The following is a 19230-nucleotide window of genomic DNA, read 5'->3' as shown; positions in this document are numbered from 1 at the left end:
CATATTCATATATTCAAATGCACAGAGCAATTCAGCAGAAACTTTGACGTCGGTTTTTTTTAAGACCATTGCCGGGAACATGGAAACTCACGTGCGTATTTTAATATTATCACTGTCGCAACAGCTTAAGTCAAAGTTGAACTGTTTTGCTTTGTTTTCACGATAAGCCCACCGCTCCGACGAAATCCACTCTGGCTTTGAGGATATTCAGGTAATTCAAAAAGCTTAATTTTGTCCACGTGGTTACGTCGTACAGCGAGTATCTGAACTTGCTGTCCCCCTGAGAGTAGGGTATGACAGATTTGGTGAATTTTTTTTTTCTATTTGTTGGGTTTATGCAGAGTTGAAAAGGGTGTTGGAAGCTGAAGCTAAAGCTAAAGCTGAGCTACGCGTAGTGACAGCTCAAGGTGGGGAGACAGACGTGGACTCGAGGACACAAGACAGCCAGCCCCATGTCTGTCTTCACTCTTGTCTCTACTTCCATTTTCTTTTTATTTATTTATTTATTTTTTAAGTCTAATGGAGTTATGTTATGGTGCAATAGAGAAGAAGCTGTCGCTCGTGGCTACTGAAGCCAAATATCGTGCTGTTGTTGTCGCTGTCTCCGAGTTAACTTGGATTTAATCACTACTTTCTTCTGAGTTAAGAGTTACAATTTTATTTGCTCCTTTCAGGCTATTGCAACAACCTATGTTTGTGTTAAAACCCAATTTATCTGTATTAAGTTGTTGTCTCTCATTTATTTGTAATGTTACAGTAGATCACTCTTCATCATACGTACTAATTATATCAATCATTTAAGTTTAGAATATAATTTTATTATCTTCCATTATATTTTAGAGCTTGGCTATATATAAAACCAATATTATACATAACTTGAAGTTAAAAAAAAAAAAACAAAGAGCAATGACTCCTAGTGGTTCATTCTACTACTAATAGATAAACCTAAAAAGATAGCCACAATTGAACGAGGAATTATGAGTACAAGTCAAACATCTTCGCTTTCCGTAAACCTAATTTTTTTTTTCTGCTTAGAAATCTCCACTATTTTTGGCTGAGCCTAAAGAGGCGGCCATTATTGAAGAGCAATTGTGTATTGAAGTCAAATTATGTTTTTTTCCTTCTTTAGGTAGAACCTAATTTTTCCTCTTCAAGTTTAACTTTTTTATTTGTTAATTGCGGTTGAAAAAAATAAAGCGATATTTAATAATAATTCATTGTAATAACAACATACTAAGTAGTATAATTCAAACCGCAAAGAAATTTTTGTGTCACAGTTACGTAAAGGTGTGGTGTGCATTTGATTCCACTACTTATAAAATTTTTATTATTTATTTATTTATATTATTATGTTCTGGGATTCTTGAGCTTAGCTGCAAGAGCGGAAGAAATCTCACAATTTTGTTCATTTGACAGACCATTTGACCACAGACAAAAGCTTCTTCAGTGCGCGTGAAGCTGCTCTTCACAGCAGCAACAGCAGCAGCAGCAGCCGTAGATTAGTCCCTTCCAAAGCTCTCCCTTTTCACTGCCAAATGCCAACTTCATCCAATTCTTCAAAAAGCCTTTTCCTTTCCTCGATCTTTTCAAACAAAAGCATCTCATTTCTCCCTCACATTCTCAGTATTTTCACAGTTACTTTCTCTTCTCCCCTTTCCCTTTCCTTCCTTTCGCTTTTGTTCTTCTTTTGTATCCCATCATTCCTTCTTTCTGAAACGAATCATTTTGCCTTTGCGTCAAGACATGTAAATAAAAACTAAAACCCTTACTTCTCTGCTCTGTTCCGTCGCTTTCTTACTCTCCTTCACATTATTGCAAGGCCCTCTCCTCTTCTAGATTCGTCCTCCTTTCTTGCTACATTGCCCTTTTCATAGTTTTCGGACCTTTCTTTGCCAGCAGACTAAAGAGCTTTCTTTTTTTTTTTTAGTTCTTCATGGGCTTGTTTTTGTGCTTTGGGTGTTGGATTGTTGAGTGTTTGCGAAAATGATTAAACTTGAGTATTTTTTTTATTTATTTAAAATTCTTTGTCTGGGTTTTTGCTGTGAAGTGTCGGTGGTAAGAGAAATGAATGAACAGACCAGTAAAGCGGCGTCGACTTTGGCTATAACGGAGAAGAAGCCTCATAGGCCTGGTGGCTGTGTCGGCATTTTCTTTCAACTCTTTGATTGGAACAGAAGATTTGCAAAGAAGAAACTTTTCTCCAGAAAATTACTTCCTCCTGGTAACTTTATTTTGTTCAATTTATTTATTTTTTTTAACATGCAAAGTTTTCCTTTTGACTAAAAACGATTGATTTTTTTGAACTGTGTTGTTTCTCAGCTCGTACAAAAGCTTCAAAAAGATTTAGAGGAGATGAAAAAATGCCTAAATCCAAGCCTCATTTGGTATGTGTTGGGATCTTTACTTTTCCTTTTTTTTGTATTTTTTTTGTTTTAGTTTAATGGATTAGTTACTTATTTTGCTTATATAAGAAAACAAATTTCATGTTTATGTGAAATTGATAGATTGCTGATGAGAACAGTGGGGGTTTTCCAAATGTGAAGAAGAATGGTAAGCATAGTAATGGAGAAATGGAGCTAAAGCATGAGATGCGATCTCCGGGTTTGGTTGCTAGGCTAATGGGATTAGAATCCATGCCAGCTGTGAATAGGGATAAGTCTAATAGGAAAGCTCCGGTTTCAGGTAGTAATTCTGATGTTAGAGATGAGAAAATGGTGAATAGTCACAGTGTGGTTAATGGGGAGGATTTGGCTTTGGAGAAAGGTAGCGCCAAAGTTGAGCTAAGGCCTCCGAAGATTCAGAAGATAGAGTCCTATGATAGACGGGCTGTTACTAGGTTTGGAGCCGAGGCATTGCAAATTAAGGGTGTTTTGTCACGATCCAAAAAGCATCAACATCAAAAGTTTGTTTCTCCAGTTAAGAGTCCCAGGATTTCTTCTGCAAGGAATGCATCTAGGGCGTCTAGGTTGATTGATGCTGCTGCTAAAATTCTGGAACCTGGGTTGCAAGCTACAAATAGAGCAAAATATGCTCTTGCTTATTCAAGTTCTATGCATTATTCGGCTAAGAATGAGGTTGTAACTGAGGGAATTGGGATTGTCTCACCAGATGTGTTGAAACAATCTGCTTGTAATGTTGGCACTGCTAAGTCTTTGATGGGCCATACATCTTGCAAAAACTGTGGCAATTTGCTTGATGTAGTGGAGTCTAGAGCAAAGTTGGAGGAGCAGTCATTTGTTTGTCCTTACTTTGCTCCAAATTTGGTAGATTCTTCTTCTCAAGGATTAGAAAAGAATTGGCCAAGGCCTTCCCCGTCCTCCGTAAGTCTAGGGAAAGAGGTAATTTTCCAGAGATGCCATGAGCAACCATTATCTTTTACCGGTCAAGAAGAGGAAAGTGTACAGTCCGGCTGTGATTCCAATACATCTAGGAAGCCTATATCTCAAGAAGTTAAAGCTCAATGGCATTTGACAAGCCAACCCGGCAAACCTCAAAGGAATGAAAAGTCTCCTATTGCTTTCAAGCCGAGGAATCAAACTCAAAATCATATATCTCTAGACAGGGATAGAATCCCAGCAAGGCCTAAATTAAATAATCTTCAAAGTAGGAGAGCTGTTTCTGCTGCAAATGCTGTTAGTGCAGCCAAGGATTTTGTTTCCCTGAACAGAAGTGTTAGTAGTCGCACTAGACTTAGAGTGCCAACCAAAGTGGATAGTTCTCTGATTGAAATTGAGAGCAAATCTTCTAGCCATCGAGATGATTCCTTGTCACAGTTAAGATCTCCAGGAAGAAAGAGGAGAACAATTAGTGTTAATGGGCAAGCTGAAAGTGCAGGTTTCATCAATTCAGCAATTGGAAAAGAAGGAAATGCTAAATGTAATCCAGGGACTAGAAGAGAAATAGTGCGTGGTGCTCGCTTCATGGAACAGACCTGTGCTAAAAGCAGATCAACAAGCCAGGAAACTGGTAATGGAGCCAGTGGCAAAAATGAAACTGATATTATTTCTTTCACATTTAATTCCCCACTAAAGCAAAACCATGGCATTTCCATGGAAGTGAAGGACAAAAGAAAGGATCAAAATCACATTCATTATGGAAGCACTTCCCTCCAGCGAAAAGAAATATTGGAAGGCAATTGTGGAGAAACTTCTTTGCATAAGAACATGCCACTGACAGGAGATGCTCTAAGTGTTCTTTTGGAACAAAAATTGAAGGAATTGACTTCTCAAGAGGAGGATGAACTGAAAACAGGTTGTACTCTACCAAAGAGATCAACTGCCATGATTCTCCAGGAGTTAATTTCTGCTTTAACTTCAGAGCAGCTTATCTCTCAGAATGGTTACCTGTTTAATTCAGATATGGCTCTCCAGGTTGGTATTTGTATTCTGATGCACTTAAATCTCCGTTCTTCCTTTGGTTTTTTCAGTTCTTGATTAAATATTTAATCTCTTATATATGGTCTTTTTTGAATTTGATGTTGTTGTCCTCGGTCCCAACTTGCATTTTTAGTTCTCTGACAATGACATCTACCTCAGTTATTTTGAAGTACTGTTTATCAGGGATAAAATGCATGTAGAAAGATATAAGAATGCCTTTTCACCAACCCATTACCTGGGTGTGGCCCAGCAGTTTTTATTCCCTGAGTGGGATCAGGATTCAGGGTTCAACACCCCCTCCCACCTGAAGGAATGAGCAAAAAAGGAAAAGAAAGTCTAGTCTTGTACTGATCATTGGAAGGTTTGAAGGACCTTTTGCACATTATTGCAATTGAATAATTAAACTGCCTAATTGCTCCTGAAGTACTAAATTAATTGAATTGAAGAATTCACACTGCCATTAGGTATAAGATTCATTGGATTTCATAAAATATGCAATTTAACACAAAATAGGTCCCCAGATTCAACCCAATTGAATAGAAACAAAATTGGTGTACCTTAGCATAAGTTGTTTTACATTGAAGTTCATAACTTGAACCCTTCTTTTTATCTTTGTGGATGTTGTTCTTAGTTGGCTAGGGTGGAACTGTCAAAGAGTTATCGGTGTATATTTTATGTTTGCTTTTACTGGGGAGACAAATCGTTCCCATAAACGTGATGGCCCCTGATTTATTGCCATTTTGTATATTTTATGTTGCTTTTACATTCTTTTTTTTGCAACTTTGTTCATTTTAGTTTGATTGGCTTTTCTTTGGCAAATATTAAGTAGGATGCAATTCTTTTGGCTGTTAGTATGTTTATCAATGTCTATCTGGCCTATATGGCTGTATGCCTCGTATTAATCCTTTTAATTTTTGTGCTATGCTTGAGGTTTTGTCCCTAAGACAACAGCTATTCCTGGCATTTATAAGTTTTTACCGTTTTATTGCTTAGACTGAAACGAAGGGTGAAGCAACCTTGGTTGGATTTGCGAGTCATGGTGATCATTTTAGCCCAGGTTCTGTTCTTGAAGCTTCATTTTCAAATGATAGTTGTGTTTCCAGCAGCCTGGATGAGAGCTTAGGTAAAGAACTTAAATCCTAAGCCTCAAACAATACCCTTTAATTTTCCTGTGTGTGCTACTCAATTCTTGGTATTGTAGTTGTAGAAAGTGCAAAGTAGATGAGGTCATACACAGCGCTGATTAGATCGGCTTGTAATATTCTGCGCCACCTCAATTTATTTTGCTTTTTCAAATCTCCTTTCCTTCCTCACAAAGAAGAATGGATGATTCATTGTAGATTTTGCATATATACTTCTTGTTCCAGGACATAGGTTGCATCTGGATTCCATGGACTATTCATATGATGAGCCACAACCAACAGAACTTGATACAGATCTTCTGGATTCTGCAACTTCATTGGACAAAGAGATGAATGGTAATGAGATGGTGACTGATCTTGTCAACCGAATTTCTGCTATGTTGTGTGTCATCAGTAATGTCGGTCTTGGATTATCTGGAGACAAGCTTATCCATGTAAAGGAGGCTATCTTGAAAGCAGAACTGTTGTTTGGAAATGTGACTCCCCGTGATTCAGATGGGACAGACGATTTTCTCTTGGGGCCCTATATACATGATGAAGTTGAAACTCTTGCTGGTGCCATGTGGGTAGATTTTAGTTCTCTTCTTGGTGTTGATCAGAGTCAGACCAAAGAAAATAATCAGCTTAGAGTATTTCTGTTTGACTGTGCGATAGAGTGCCTAGATTCCAAATATGGTCGATACTGTAACTCTGGATTCAGAGCATGGAGAAGTCTGCCATTTTGCATGAACTCAGGAAAGCTAATTCGAGATGTTGATGGGGAAGTTAGAAGGTGGACAAAGTTGGCTGGGATGGTTCCTGATGAAATAATAGAATGGGAGATGAGTAATTCACTGGGTAAATGGACAGATTTTGATATCGAGGCATTTGAAACTGGTGCTGAAATGGACTGGGATATTCTTCAAAACTTAGTGTTGGAAATTGTGGTAGACCTGGTTTCCCCTTGAATTACGTAGGCCCTGTGATTAGTGAGTATCTGTTGTAAATCATGTTGACATGCAACCACTTAATTCTCTCTGTGATCAAATCAAGATGGTAATTATTTGAACAAATGAGTTATGGATGAGGTGGTGGGGTTGCTGCCTGGAGCTAATTGATTTTGTAGATGAGCATTGTATAATCTTTTTTCTTTGATGTAACTTGTTCTGAATAGCTGAACAGCTTGAAACGGTCTGATGATTAATGTTTGCCTACTGAAGTTGGAAGGTAAAGATCCTTTCATTTGATATTTTCTTCTGCAACTGTTTTGCCTTTCATGTTAGTGACTATTTGCTCAGTTACTTCCAGGTTCAAATAAATAAAAATAAATAAAAAATAGAAGAAAAGAAAACCTCTCCTTGTTCATTTTGGTCTTTTTCTTTCTAATGACTTCAGCAGCAAAGTTAAAGGAAATTAATTGTGTACATATTGAATGTTTGGCCCTGTCTATATTCAATCTTAAATTTATTGAACAAGTTAAAGTTAGACTCCACATTTTTGTCAAAGAAAGATCAACAAACCCCATTACGAACAGCACAATTTCAAATTGCAGATGGACAAAAAGTCTTCAATAGAATCCTCTAGTTAATATTACTAATCATATATGTTAAAAACATGATTTCATCCAATGCTTTACAATAGAAAACAAACTTAGCAAGAAAAGAATTCATAGCCTCAAATCTCTCTGACGTGGTAACAGGTAATCAAATCCTTGTAAAAAGACAAATCCAATCAAGAAACTCAAGAAAAACTAAAATGAAATGAAATTCAAAGCTTTTTCTCAAAACTGTCTATACCCCAAAACAGTTTTGTTGTTACCGACAACTCTGCCACTACTCTTCCCTCCCCTGTTTTCACCACATATAGCATTCGCTGCAGCCATTGAAATCCCTTTCAATTCTTCAACACTAGCGTAACTCTTCCTAGCCATCATCAACCCTCCTTTCTTCTCCCCTGCATTTGCAGACTTACTCCCCCGCGAATTCGATAACGGAACCCCATTTCCTTTCGACCAATTCTTCGATGTTGGTGGTGTCAATTCGATCCCACTGGTAGCCGGCTTTCTGTTCTCTTTCCTCAAAGTTGCTGAAAAATCAGGCACTGATTGAGCCAAGATGGAGGACCCTTTCCTAGAACTCCCCAAACTTGGACAAAACTTCACTTGTTTCTTTGTTGGGGTTCGTTTAAATTCAATTTCTTCACTCTCTTGTTGCTTTGCACTCTTCACCCTCAGCTTTGTTTCTCTCAACTCTGCATATGCTCTGTATCTTGGGCCTCTTTCCATGATATAACTCTCCGTTGTAAGTCTCAAAGGAATTGGGTTACTGGGGCTTGAATTTTGAGAAAGAATGAGAGAAATAGGGTCAAGGGAATGAAGAAGAGATTGCAAAGCAGGATTTGGCTGGTGGATTTGCCGCAGAGAGTCACTTGTCTCTGCCATTCTTTAATAAAAGTTTGAAGGTTTCCTCAACTTTCTGGTTCTGTTTTTGCAGAGAAAGAGAGAGTTGAATCAGAAAAAATGGGATCCTTCTTTGTAGATTTGATATTAAAAGGAATTGGAGTTTGCAACGGTCTAATAAAGAGAGAGGAGGAGAGAGGGAAAGTCTAAACACTAGTCCTTCCCCTTTTTACTTTTTTCTTTCTTTGTTTTTGTTTATTTATTATTTAATATTCCTTTTTTTTTGGTTCCAACGTTCTTATTTTGAAGTGGGTCCCAATACAAAAAATGAAAATAAAAAAAAGGGGGTTGGGGGAACACATTGGATACCCTATCAGCCGTTGATCAGACAGAATCACATTGATCGGCATATTTCTATGATGGGCTTTCCCCTTTGGGAACATGGGGAAAGGTTCCTCGGCTTGGGCTAAAGCAGAGTGCAAAATAAAATTAGGGTTTATGAAAAGGACTTTTTTGTTGTTGATTTTAACAAAAACCTCTTTCACCGTAGCGGCAGTCTCAAGGCTTTACATTTGGATCCAAGTCATGTGTCCTCCCACCCTGATCCATCCAATTCCCCCTCATTTTCCTTTTCCTTTATCATTATTATTCTCATAATATCGAATATTGAAAAATAATAATAATTATATAATATAAAACGTAAAAAATTTTTAATCTCCACAAATGGGTTTTCCAATTAATAAATATTTGTTTGGATAAAATTAGGTACAATAAAGAGTTAGACCAGCATGCAAGTAGAGAATGATTTCAATTATGGTTAAAGCTAAACAAAAGATGCGAGTGAAAAATGGAGATTTTTCAACTTTGATAGCAATAATTAATTACCATTTTTATCTTTATTTTGGGGTTCAATAATGGGGTGCAAACTTAATGTGATTAAATGAGGCTCTTCCCCTCCTCTTACAGGTGAAAGGTAGTGCCTTGTCAATCAGCTGTCTCCTACTAGTATTCAGATGCCTCACCAAACCCCTGAATAAAGGGTGATGTTAGAATACCACCGCATTTCAGACATGATCTTTAACCTTTTTATATTGGGGTAACAGCCACCCACAAAAAGCAAATTTAGGTATGGGGACTGGATTTTGTATCTTTCTGTTTTTTGCCACCAGGATGATCAACTCCATGCTGTTGCAAGTGTAGGAAATGGAAGCAATGGCTTCCAGAAGCTGATATGATAATAGACCATTTCTGAAAATCATTCAGCTCTATACCACCACCTTACCATTTCGTGAAGACTACAAGAAAACTTTCAAACACATTGTCACCTTTTAAATTTATCAAAAAAGGGGAAAATGGGGGCTTTCTGGATGCTACTAGTACGATTTAAATGGTTACACTTACTGCAGCAATACAGCTGTTAGTGTGAGGAAAGTCGAAGGAAACTTCATCTCACACGTAACTTTTGATATAGTCGAACAAGTTGAATCTTGTTTCTGTATGATCAAACTTTGTGATACTTATACTTCTGTCCTAAATTAAATTTTGTGATTTTGTGGCTGAATCCATTGAGCACTAGGGTCCTCACAGCCTCAACTCCTTGTTCCAATGCTGCATCAATCTGTCAAAATGGTGAACAACAGTTCACATTATCAGAGAGAGAGAGAGATACAAACTTAAAAATTAAAACAGCCAACTAAACTGCCTAACACATCTCATCCAAGTTTAACTTATTTTATTTTTTAAAATTCAATTGAATCAGATATAACATACTTAATAGAAAATGTATTGCATTAATTCTGAATAGGAACTGTGAAGGGACAGCCAGTATAATTATGAAGAGCTAAGTTTCCGTTTGAGCATATAACTCATTATACATGCTGAGGGAAAACACCGATGCAACCCAACATCACTTTTCTTACTGTAATTCAAGAGATAGGCAAGAGGCAACTAAACCTTAAAGAATAGTTGAATCAGTAATAGTATACCTCTGCTTGATTATTGTGGTCTTTGTTGATGCAGGGAACTGTTTTACTGTCAGGTGTTTATCTTTTCATTGTGTTCATTGTATGACGGTTCCTTTTGTGTGCAAGTGGCTAACCAGATGTTAGTGGGGTTGGCTGTTTTCACTCTGGGTGTATAGGGTGGTTTTCTTTCTGAAAGCATACAGGGAATTTGACAATGAGAGAATTTTGTAATGGTATACCCCTGCTCCTTAGGTTGGGCATAACCTGGCAAAACTGTTTTAAGTGGTGAACTTAGGTTCTCCCTTTCTTCAATACAAAAAAATTTCAAAGGAAAAAGTAATAGTATACCTGATTTCGCTCCACTGAACTGAACTTCTGCAGAAGATAAGCTTTCATGTCCATACTGCCAGGTGGATTTCCAATGCCTGAAGCATAAATAACTATATGAGAAATATGGAACTGTGAATTAGTGTAGGCAGCTAATCTACCTCTAAAAGGAACTTCTGTTTATGATGCAAATACTTCATTGTTAAGAAAAAGGTGATGGTATTCCAAGAGCCCACCTATGCACAATCGAGGAAATTCACGACAACCATCCAAATGGCCCATCACACTCTTCACTCTGCAACAAGAGAACACTAGTTCATGTTTTTGAATCTACATTGTTTAAGCGGGGAGAAAGGTGAAGATGCACTTTAAGAAACAGAATTTGAGATTTATTCATGAGTCCTTTGCATAAAGGTGTAAATACAAACTAATATTACTCAAATCCATAAGATCACAATAGCTCAACGAAAATTTGGAATGACATCAAGGTAGAAATGTTTTGGCCATAGCTGAGATATGTCAAAGCAACCAAGCCCTTAATTACTTAGTTTACCAAGAATACAAGTTAGAATGAAATGATATCTACACTAACCAGACTTAAAACTCCTGACTGAATGGAAGGCAATGAGGCATAATAGAAACCAAAAATGACTCAAACTATCAACTGCATATGACTGTAAGCCTCATCTTAAATTTGGTTCTAATTTCAGAATCAAAAGCATTTGCAAGTTCACTCAAACCACGGAAAGCATCAAATACATGAAGCCAAGTTACGATTATTAGATCAGATAAAATACAACCAATTACGCCAAGTCTTGGACCTGTGCTTGGTATTCACATGTGGTTTCTTGATTTAGTACTGCTTAGGTCTAGACTCTTGTTAGACCATCACTACTATATTTTTCTGGCCAAGCTAGTAAGGCCATTGTTCGTCACTAAATAACATGCTTTCATGCCATATTTAATCAATGGGAAATGGCAGAACAATCTGATGGAAGCAAAAAGGATATTGAAGATCCCAAACTAGTTACATGCTAGTTTTTCACTGGGTTGAAGGTTAAAATGCAAAAAAAGCCATGGCATCCCAGGATACGACATTCTTACAGAGCAAATATTATGGACAAAGTAAGCCATCTACAAAGTAATATAGCAACTCATTATCTACTATTGAAAGAAATTTAAGGGTATCCTAAGCCTCTAATAATTGGAATATTACACGTCCCTTGAACTACAGTTTCTTTCAAAAGGGGAGAGGGGAAGAAAGAGACCAAAAAGGTGGATTCTGACATACTTTTACACTTCTCTCCTCTCTTCGTCTCCCCACTAGAAAAGACATAAGATCAACATTCCTTTTTTTTTTAATGAAAAAAGGCTATACAGGAGAAGCAGTATTCTATTTTCATCACCATAAAGGCTAGTAGTCTATCGTTATCACCATTAGACAGACACAGACACTAGAATATGATGGAAAAATAACACAGCACGCAGGAATGTTTTACAAATCAGGAGAAAGAGCCTTGAGCTCAAAAAATGCAACTGCTTGAGCAGCAAATTAATCTCAGGACAGACATCTCATCCACTAGGCATTTTTCTCATAAACGTTATCTAAGTAATCTTATCTTATAGCTATTTGGTTTCAGAAAGGTAAAGGTTCATGAATTAGACAGATGAGCTCCAAATACTACTTCAGAAGTTCTTGAATGAAAAAGAAGTTTCTTAAACAACACAGTTAGGTTCATGAGTTAGACAGATAAACTTATATGCTGCTTGAGAAGTTATTGAATAAAAAAAGGCTTCTTAAAATATCCAGCTTGGTGCAAAGGGAGACTTATAGAGATTCTGTCACTGGTAATATCTATGGAACATACCCATTATGATGACCATGTCCTCCTTTCGGCTGAAGCCTGAGAACACCATTTGGCAAGCTCATCTCATCATATATCTACATGGGAAACCTCAAAGTCAAAGTGTTCTGAATATTTGTAATAATAGTGATAAAAATATATATGTTAAATTTCTTCCGCTTGATGGGTATGTAAGACTGCCTACCAATAAAATGTGACGCAAGGGTACTTGATAATAAGCTGCAAGAGGCCCAACCTTAACAATAGTAAAAGGAAAGGAAAAGTTAGAGATAGAAATAATTAGGTGGCTTATATATATCATGAAAATCTCACTCCAAAAAATGAAAAAGGATGCGGGAGAAGCTATATATTTATATGAGAGAGAGAAAGACACATCACCATACATTTGCACACACATTCCTTATTAATCGTCACATCTTAAATCAGCATTGTGATATGCTTATTTAGCTGCCTAGATGCCACTACACGTTTGATCACAAAGACATAAAAACTTGAAAAATGATATACCCTGTACCCACATAAAACCTGTGCCACTGCTTGAAAAATCCCCCTCCAATAAACCACATTAATTTGGCTGTTGAAGGGTTGCCTAGCAGGTAGAGTCCATAAGACAGGATTAACCATTACATAAAAACCTCTGTCACTGCTAAAAAAATCCCCTCAAGTAAAACATTAGTTAACAAAAATGAATTCAGGTGTTTCAGTGTAGTCTGGCAGCATATAAAAGTCCAGAATACAGGATTAACCAGAAGTACAAAGTGGAAGGTCCTAAACAATAAATACAAAATGAAACAGGGTAATTTACCTATCAATCAAATTTGAGTAGGTACATGGGTTGACAGTCAGCACAACTTAATTTTAATATGATTCTCAAGGCCTACAATTATCTAGTAGCATCTAGCAGAATCGATCACCTGTTTATCCCTAATTCAAACATGCACGATTTGAAATTCAGGACACATGTTAAAGTGAACAGCTTAGACCTTATACACTCATTGTGAGCTGCAAGTTTCCAATCACTTTTCTGCTGCTTCCAATAGAGATGAGGCTAATGCATTTGCCTTTTCAAGATCAGGAGGTTGCTTAACTACTTAAATTATAGACCAAAAGTTGACTGTCTAGAGTAAGTTTTGAAGTGACAATTTGCTCGTCCAAAATGTCAGTCATGAACTACTTAAACACTCACTCTAAGCAGTAAAGTTCCAATCACATTTTAGCTGCAGCTAATCCATGAGAATGCAACCACTTGCCAAAGAGACTTTCCAAGTGTATCACCTCATTTTGTAGCCTTGAAGGTCAGGCGGCAATTAGTAAAATAAGATAGAAAAAAAAGAACTGTTACATGAACTGTGAGAGTTGCTGTAATACGTCTCCATACCATATAAATTCAACATTGCAGGCCTATTTCTACCAAATTTCAAGAAGAACTTTCCATTTCTGTAATTTTCTTTCCAAACACTCCCCTTATTCATAACAAACCTTAATTAAGGAGAAAAACAGGGATCAGAATAGAATCTCACTAGCACTACTGGAGTTGTTTTGGTACCAGGAATTGAGGTGATATATCAATTTTCATTGCTGGCATTGATGAAACAACCAATTTAGCTTGCAAGATACACAATTCATTGATATGCCATTAGCTAGAAATAAATTAGTGGCATTGAAGACACTACACAGTAATTTGTCTTTGAACTCCTAAATTATATAATGAGATTAAAATGAGTTCGAGTTTTATTCAGACTCATAACCCCTGTTCCATTTCATGAGGCATCTACAAAAAGGTTTCTTGTCCACGAATCACTGTCCTCAAGCTATCTGGTGGAAAATGTGCAGCCAATTCAAGAAAAAGGCATGACTACAAGCTGTTTCCAGCCACGTTATAAACAAGTGCAGATGTCTTTGTTTTACTAACCAAAATTATGGGGAGCTTCTTCAAAAGGACATATAAGTACAGCTGATTTGATACTTCATAAGCAAAACTTATACCCTGCTTTATAGAACTGAGATGATAAAAGGGGAAAGCAAAAGATATGAGGACTAACCGACTCCCCACTGAAATTCATGTATGCCTGAGGCTTTGCCAACAAAATTGGTACTTCCCCAATGGCACCTGTGCTGATCACACAAGGAATCTAAGTAAAACATCAATCATAACTGTGAATCTGGAAAGACAAAAATGCACTGATTCCAGGCACCAAAAAAAAAAACACAAAGAAAAGAAAAGACCTTAGCAACATAAATGCTAAAAATATATATATACCTAATCCAATTAGAGCTTTTGACTGTATGGTATTCAATGCAATCCCCTCCACTCGAGAAATTTGATCAATCATCTCAAAACCAACCTGATGTATTTAACAAAGTAAAAAACATATAACCCAAAAGAAAATATAAGCTACCTGCTTCATAATTTGTAATTGATTACATTGTGCCGAGTTCCATGGTACTTATTTCCAGGGTTACCCAGTCCAACAATCAACCAAGGTGTATACTCCACTTTAAATCCATCATTATTATCCAGCAACGAAGCACGCACACAGAGCCTTGTTGAGCCTCTGTTCCTTTGACCAAAACACCGGCTTCTTGGGTACAAAATGCAAGTGTTTGGGACGGAGATTGCATGCAACATTGACCTAAAAGAGCATAGTACAAACTATTTATTCATAAAGAAATAAAAACAAATATTTGGTCTTCTGTTACTTGTTCTTCGTTTATCTTAAAACTCAATCATAAATTCTAGTTTTTTGTAAATTATAATAGCAAAAAGGAAATTGACAATTCATTACTTCGTTTCATTGCACTTAAATTTCTACATTGTTTTCAATAGCCAAATTAAGCTTGAACCCGATAATGATAAAGAACAACTACTACTACTGAATAGAACATACAGTTAATTAAGCAAACTAAACAAGAAATACCCAAAACAAAGAAGAAAACTTTAGAACTTAAATGCTGAATAACTAAGATAAAGTCACTGCTCTCTAGTTGGTACTTAAATACCTCAAAAAATATCTCCAAAATGGAAGAAAAAAAAACACAAGAGCAAAAACATAAATTAAGGAAAACTGATGTATAGAAATTAGAAGTGAATGGAATAAAGTTAAGGAACTGACCTGTTTGTCTATTGGGTACTTCAATTCAATAATAATAATAATAATAAAAAGCTGACAGAGAGAAAAGGAGAGGAAAGAGCTGAGTTCAGTTTGAGGCTTTGGTCGTTTCTTTTACCTTCTGTGGTTAGATATTTCATGTTCGGATGATTGACATAAAAAACATGAATATTATGAACAAACTGGGCCTCCTATAGATAATTTGGGCTTAGCCCAAATTCATAAATTTGGTACAATATTTATAGAATAAGGTACAATGTTTATAATTAAAATTTTTAATTATAAAAAAGTTAGTTGATTCTTATTTGAAAAAAATAATATTTCAGGTTTTAGTAGAACTGAAATTTGTGACATAGTAGGACAATATGCAATTGTAATTAAGCGAATTAAATTTTACACTACTGTATCCATATCATAATTGCTATGCAATAAATGTAAAAATATATTAAGATTTTAATAAAAAATATTACTCTAATAATATTCATATTTATTTGATTATGACACAAAAACATTTTTTTTCTGACGTAAGTTGATGTGATGAAATATAAAAATAGAAAACCCAAAGGTATAATAATTTGTGCATAATGATCCTTTAAATTCAACATTTTTTCCTTAAATTTTGGGGAAAATACAAAAAAAAATATAATAACTTTTTTCTCCACTTCGTTTATCAAAAAAAACTTCGCATCTGTGTAATAGCTATATAAACTTCCCGTTTTTTATTTATGAGCTCCAACTGGAATCTTAAATTAGATAGTGAATTAAGTTTATAGATTAAATTATGTAATTAGTTCTTATATTTTATCAAAGTGATGAATTTAATCTTTGTATAATAATTTGTAAAAATTGAATCCTTATACTTTTAAAAAATGACAATGGCAATCCAATGGTTAATGATATTAACAATTTTTTATAATCTATGCTAATATAGTGTTTGGCTGTATTTATGTGGCATTTGCTTATTAATACAATGTTAAATTTGATGACAAGGTAATGATCATGTGACATTTCATAAATGATGTAATAGTAATATTGACATAATGTGATCAAGTATTGACATAAATTTTATATAAGTGTTGAGGAGGGATTATTTGATGTGAGTTTGCCATGTGGAATTTATTAGTACCAAATGGAAATTAAGAAAGCCTAAACTACGCAAACATGCCCTAAACATAAAATTTATGTAAATCTTTTTTCATATCAACAAGTTGGTATTTGGGTAGTTTAAACTTTCCTTTTAGATTGATATTGTTAATTTTGAAAAGGATAATAATTTAATTTTTATAAGTTATTATATAGGGACTAAATCTACCACTTTAACAAAGTATATAGACTAATTGCATTATGAAATAGAAAATAAAGAGCATTGCCTATTATAGCTTAGTACTCAATAAGTATATATATTTATATACCAAAAACCAAAAAGCTAAATATATTATATATGATGGTGTGTCGAAGAAATTAATAATAAACTAATTTATTATGAAATGCATAAAAAACCTAAGATCAAATCTTACATTCACACATATTTTGGAAGTAGATTGGCAAGAATTATTTGGGGACAGACAATCTTAAACCCTCATGATCCATATGGTATTATTGCCTAAGTAATAAAAAATTGGTGTATTTGGTAGGAAACTTAGGAAGTTAATCAAAAACTCATATCCCAAAATTACTTACAAAGTTAAAAAAGAGGTGGTATAATTATGATTAGATTAAAATATTCTTCATTGTATTAATCCCACCGGCAACCTTGTTCCTTGCTACCAAAATATAGGTGAAGTTGGAAAAACCAACAATTGTGATGATGCCCCAACAATTAATGTGCCAACATACTAAACATGTAAATTGTCATCCGGGATTGCAAAATTATTCTATGAATCCGGAAAGACAGTTCATTACAAAACATCAGTATATGATACATCAGGCTAACAATCAAAGAAGAACAATCCCTCTAAATATGGAAGGTCATCCGTACTAGAGAGATGGAATAAATTCAACTCAATTTTACGGGCACATCCCCTTATTCAGCTGAGTTGCTATTTCGGTTGTTGTCATATTGACTTCCGTGTGCAGAGTTAAACTCAATTTTTTTTTTTTCAAAATACTTAATACTCGCTATAATAGATTAAACTAAGGGAAACAAGGCTGAAAATTAAAATAGAGCAAAATCCATATATATATATATATATAATTGCGTTACTCAAGAAATAAAGTTCACAGAGATGATTATCATCAAAAATTAGAATACCAAAAAACTTTACATGTCCAAAGCACTCCAATTTTATAAATTTGAAGTTTGATCAAGCCCCTTGTATTGTATATATATTTAATCATGGCACAGCCGGCCCAAGACTCAGATGCAAATCCAAACCTAATCCCTGATCAATCTTAGGCCCACCATCTTCTCCGGTGAACCGCATCACCGCCGGTAAAACTCCGGCATGAGCTCGGACATCACCGGACATCGCCGCCGCCATGGTGCTCTCCTTCTTCTGTATATACACGCCGTCCAAACCCAGCAGCCGGCCCACAAGGTACGTGCCACCATGCAACATGTGCAACGGGCCGCTGCGGGGCTCCTCCTCCTCCTCCATGTGACATGTAAAATGAAGAATGATACTGCGGCGATGCAGATGCTGGAACAACGGCCTGGGCAAGGAGGTGTGGCGGAGGTGCAAAAGCCGATATCATGGAGCTGTGCAGGTGTTGAGATGAGAAACTTCGACTAGCCTGCAATTGTGCACGTTTTAGTAGCTGCCTTTCCTTCTTGTGAGCATTTTGGTGACCCCCTAAGGCTTGAGAGTTAGCAAATTCCCTGCAACAATATTGACACTCGTATTTACGGGCATCGGCGTCGAGTTCCGGTGATCCCGTCGGAGATTTGATCGAATCATTGACGGTGTTTTCCACTATGTTGAAGCCAAAGAGCTTCAAGGGTTTTGCGTGGCAATCAACATCATTATCAGCCATGGGAAAAAAAAATGATCAGTAATAAAGAAATTCTAAGGCAGTTTGAAGCTCTGTCAGGTTTCAACCAAGTACTGATGCAAAGCAATAATCAGCTGGTGGGGTTTCATGAGCTAAACTTATATAAAGGGTAATTTACTTGAAAGGGAGAGAAGACAGGCGAGAAAAAGGAGAGAGTTGGTTGCGACTTGTGAAAATAATCCCAAGAAGGGGAAAGCAAGATTAATGCCCAGAGCAAGAAAACTAAATTAGTCCCCTGGGGGATTTTATACTTGAAAAAGCCTTTGTCATGACTCTAATCTTATTGTTGATTAATTAAACCTGTATTTTTACATATATTTTATTGGTATCCAACTGTTGGGAGTTTTTAGTTTCAAGCTGGATACGATTATAAATTAATTAATTACCTCTCACATCAAAGCTCCATGATGCACGTGTAAACACTGTGTTCTGCACGTTTAATTTCTCAATCCAACATTATAATCCGGATCAGATATCCATTACTTAATTAACAATGTAATAGGTTAAGGATAGAGAGATGTTAAGGAAATTAAGTTAGGTTGATGAATCAAGTGTTGCGCCGGCGGGGCCACCGTGACGCACAGCGTTTGATATTATAATTCGAACATGTTTGCGTGATTGACGTTGAAATCTAAGCTTTATTTATTAAGTGAAGATCTTTACGAATCTTACTAACCACCATAAATTGGGGGAGGGTTTAAAGTAAAGCCTCTCTGTCTCTTTCTCTTTCACCCCCAAAGTCTTCACCTTAACTTCCATGACTTTGAGTCATCACCATAAATTATTTAGCCTTGTCTCCTAGTGGTCTGCAAAATTAATTACAAAAATAGTTATAAAGGAATTGTTCCTAAATTTGTTTCTAGTTGAATATGAAATATTTTCACTTAATTTGAATATTACAAACTATACTTTAATTTTAATGTATTTAACCTTTTTTTTTATAAAACAAATTTTATAACAATGATATAATTTTGAAAATATTAAAAATTAATACAAAATTTAATTAAAGATGTCCAATTGTTGAAGAAATTGGCATGGAAAGTTAGCTTTTTGTGTTAATAGTGGGATTATTGGATAT

General features: G+C 35.8%; 4 protein-coding genes across 5 annotated transcripts; 1 reads left to right on the top strand and 3 right to left on the bottom strand.

Moving 5' to 3' along the window:
* Positions 1-1960: 1960 nt before the first annotated feature.
* Positions 1961-6746, top strand: TRM22 (DnaA initiator-associating protein). The gene is made up of 5 exons (XM_021440936.2): positions 1961-2221; positions 2320-2384; positions 2505-4370; positions 5370-5499; positions 5744-6746. Exons 1-5 carry the CDS (start codon positions 1984-1986, stop codon positions 6463-6465), a joined length of 3021 nt encoding a protein of 1006 aa, XP_021296611.1. The 5' UTR covers positions 1961-1983; the 3' UTR covers positions 6466-6746.
* A 317-nt stretch (positions 6747-7063) lies between these two features.
* LOC110425892 (homeobox Hox-B3-like protein) lies at positions 7064-8081 on the bottom strand. The gene has a single exon (XM_021440967.2). It carries the CDS (start codon positions 7935-7937, stop codon positions 7278-7280), a length of 660 nt encoding a protein of 219 aa, XP_021296642.1. The 5' UTR covers positions 7938-8081; the 3' UTR covers positions 7064-7277.
* A 1059-nt stretch (positions 8082-9140) lies between these two features.
* LOC110426041 (chloroplastic group IIB intron splicing facilitator CRS2-B, chloroplastic-like) lies at positions 9141-15294 on the bottom strand. 2 transcript variants are annotated; one of them, XM_021441120.2, is made up of 9 exons: positions 15165-15294; positions 14477-14684; positions 14312-14396; positions 14094-14161; positions 12236-12286; positions 12055-12128; positions 10423-10481; positions 10208-10284; positions 9141-9513 (listed from the first exon to the last, which is right to left on the bottom strand). In XM_021441120.2, the coding sequence occupies exons 2-9, from the start codon at positions 14678-14680 to the stop codon at positions 9397-9399; spliced, it is 735 nt and encodes a 244-aa protein (XP_021296795.1). In that variant the 5' UTR covers positions 14681-14684; positions 15165-15294; the 3' UTR covers positions 9141-9396. The 2 variants fall into 2 exon arrangements, with proteins under 2 accessions (XP_021296795.1, XP_021296796.1); XM_021441121.2 differs by lacking the exon at positions 9141-9513 and adding an exon at positions 9584-10132.
* A 2070-nt stretch (positions 15295-17364) lies between these two features.
* ZFP6 (zinc finger protein 6) lies at positions 17365-18346 on the bottom strand. Its single transcript, XM_021441019.1, is given in 2 exon segments — positions 17365-17648; positions 17650-18346. Coding segments are annotated over 2 exon segments (639 nt in total). The 5' UTR covers positions 18135-18346; the 3' UTR covers positions 17365-17494.
* Positions 18347-19230: the final 884 nt, after the last annotated feature.

The sequence above is a fragment of the Theobroma umbraticum genome, unplaced genomic scaffold, assembly GCF_002168275.2.
Source record: "Theobroma umbraticum cultivar Fairchild unplaced genomic scaffold, ASM216827v3 scaffold_12.1, whole genome shotgun sequence".
In the NCBI taxonomy this organism is placed as follows: domain Eukaryota; kingdom Viridiplantae; phylum Streptophyta; class Magnoliopsida; order Malvales; family Malvaceae; genus Theobroma; species Theobroma umbraticum.
Note: the sequence above shows the minus strand (reverse complement) of the source record. Positions and strands in the feature narration are given on the sequence as shown.

Excerpts from the sequence above, each read along its gene's own strand:
- TRM22 (XM_021440936.2), top strand. The coding sequence starts at position 1,984 with ATGATTAAACTTGAGTATTTTTTTTATTTATTTAAAATTCTTTGTCTG. Across the intron at positions 2,222-2,319 it reads CAGAAAATTACTTCCTCCTG|CTCGTACAAAAGCTTCAAAA; the intron begins GTAACTTTATTT and ends GTTGTTTCTCAG. Across the intron at positions 4,371-5,369 it reads ATTCAGATATGGCTCTCCAG|ACTGAAACGAAGGGTGAAGC; the intron begins GTTGGTATTTGT and ends TTTATTGCTTAG.
- LOC110425892 (XM_021440967.2), bottom strand. The coding sequence starts at position 7,937 with ATGGCAGAGACAAGTGACTCTCTGCGGCAAATCCACCAGCCAAATCCT.
- LOC110426041 (XM_021441120.2), bottom strand. The coding sequence starts at position 14,680 with ATGTTGCATGCAATCTCCGTCCCAAACACTTGCATTTTGTACCCAAGA. Across the intron at positions 14,397-14,476 it reads ACCATGGAACTCGGCACAAT|GTTGGTTTTGAGATGATTGA; the intron begins GTAATCAATTAC and ends TAAATACATCAG. Across the intron at positions 10,482-12,054 it reads GGACATGGTCATCATAATGG|AGTGAAGAGTGTGATGGGCC; the intron begins GTATGTTCCATA and ends CTCTTGTTGCAG.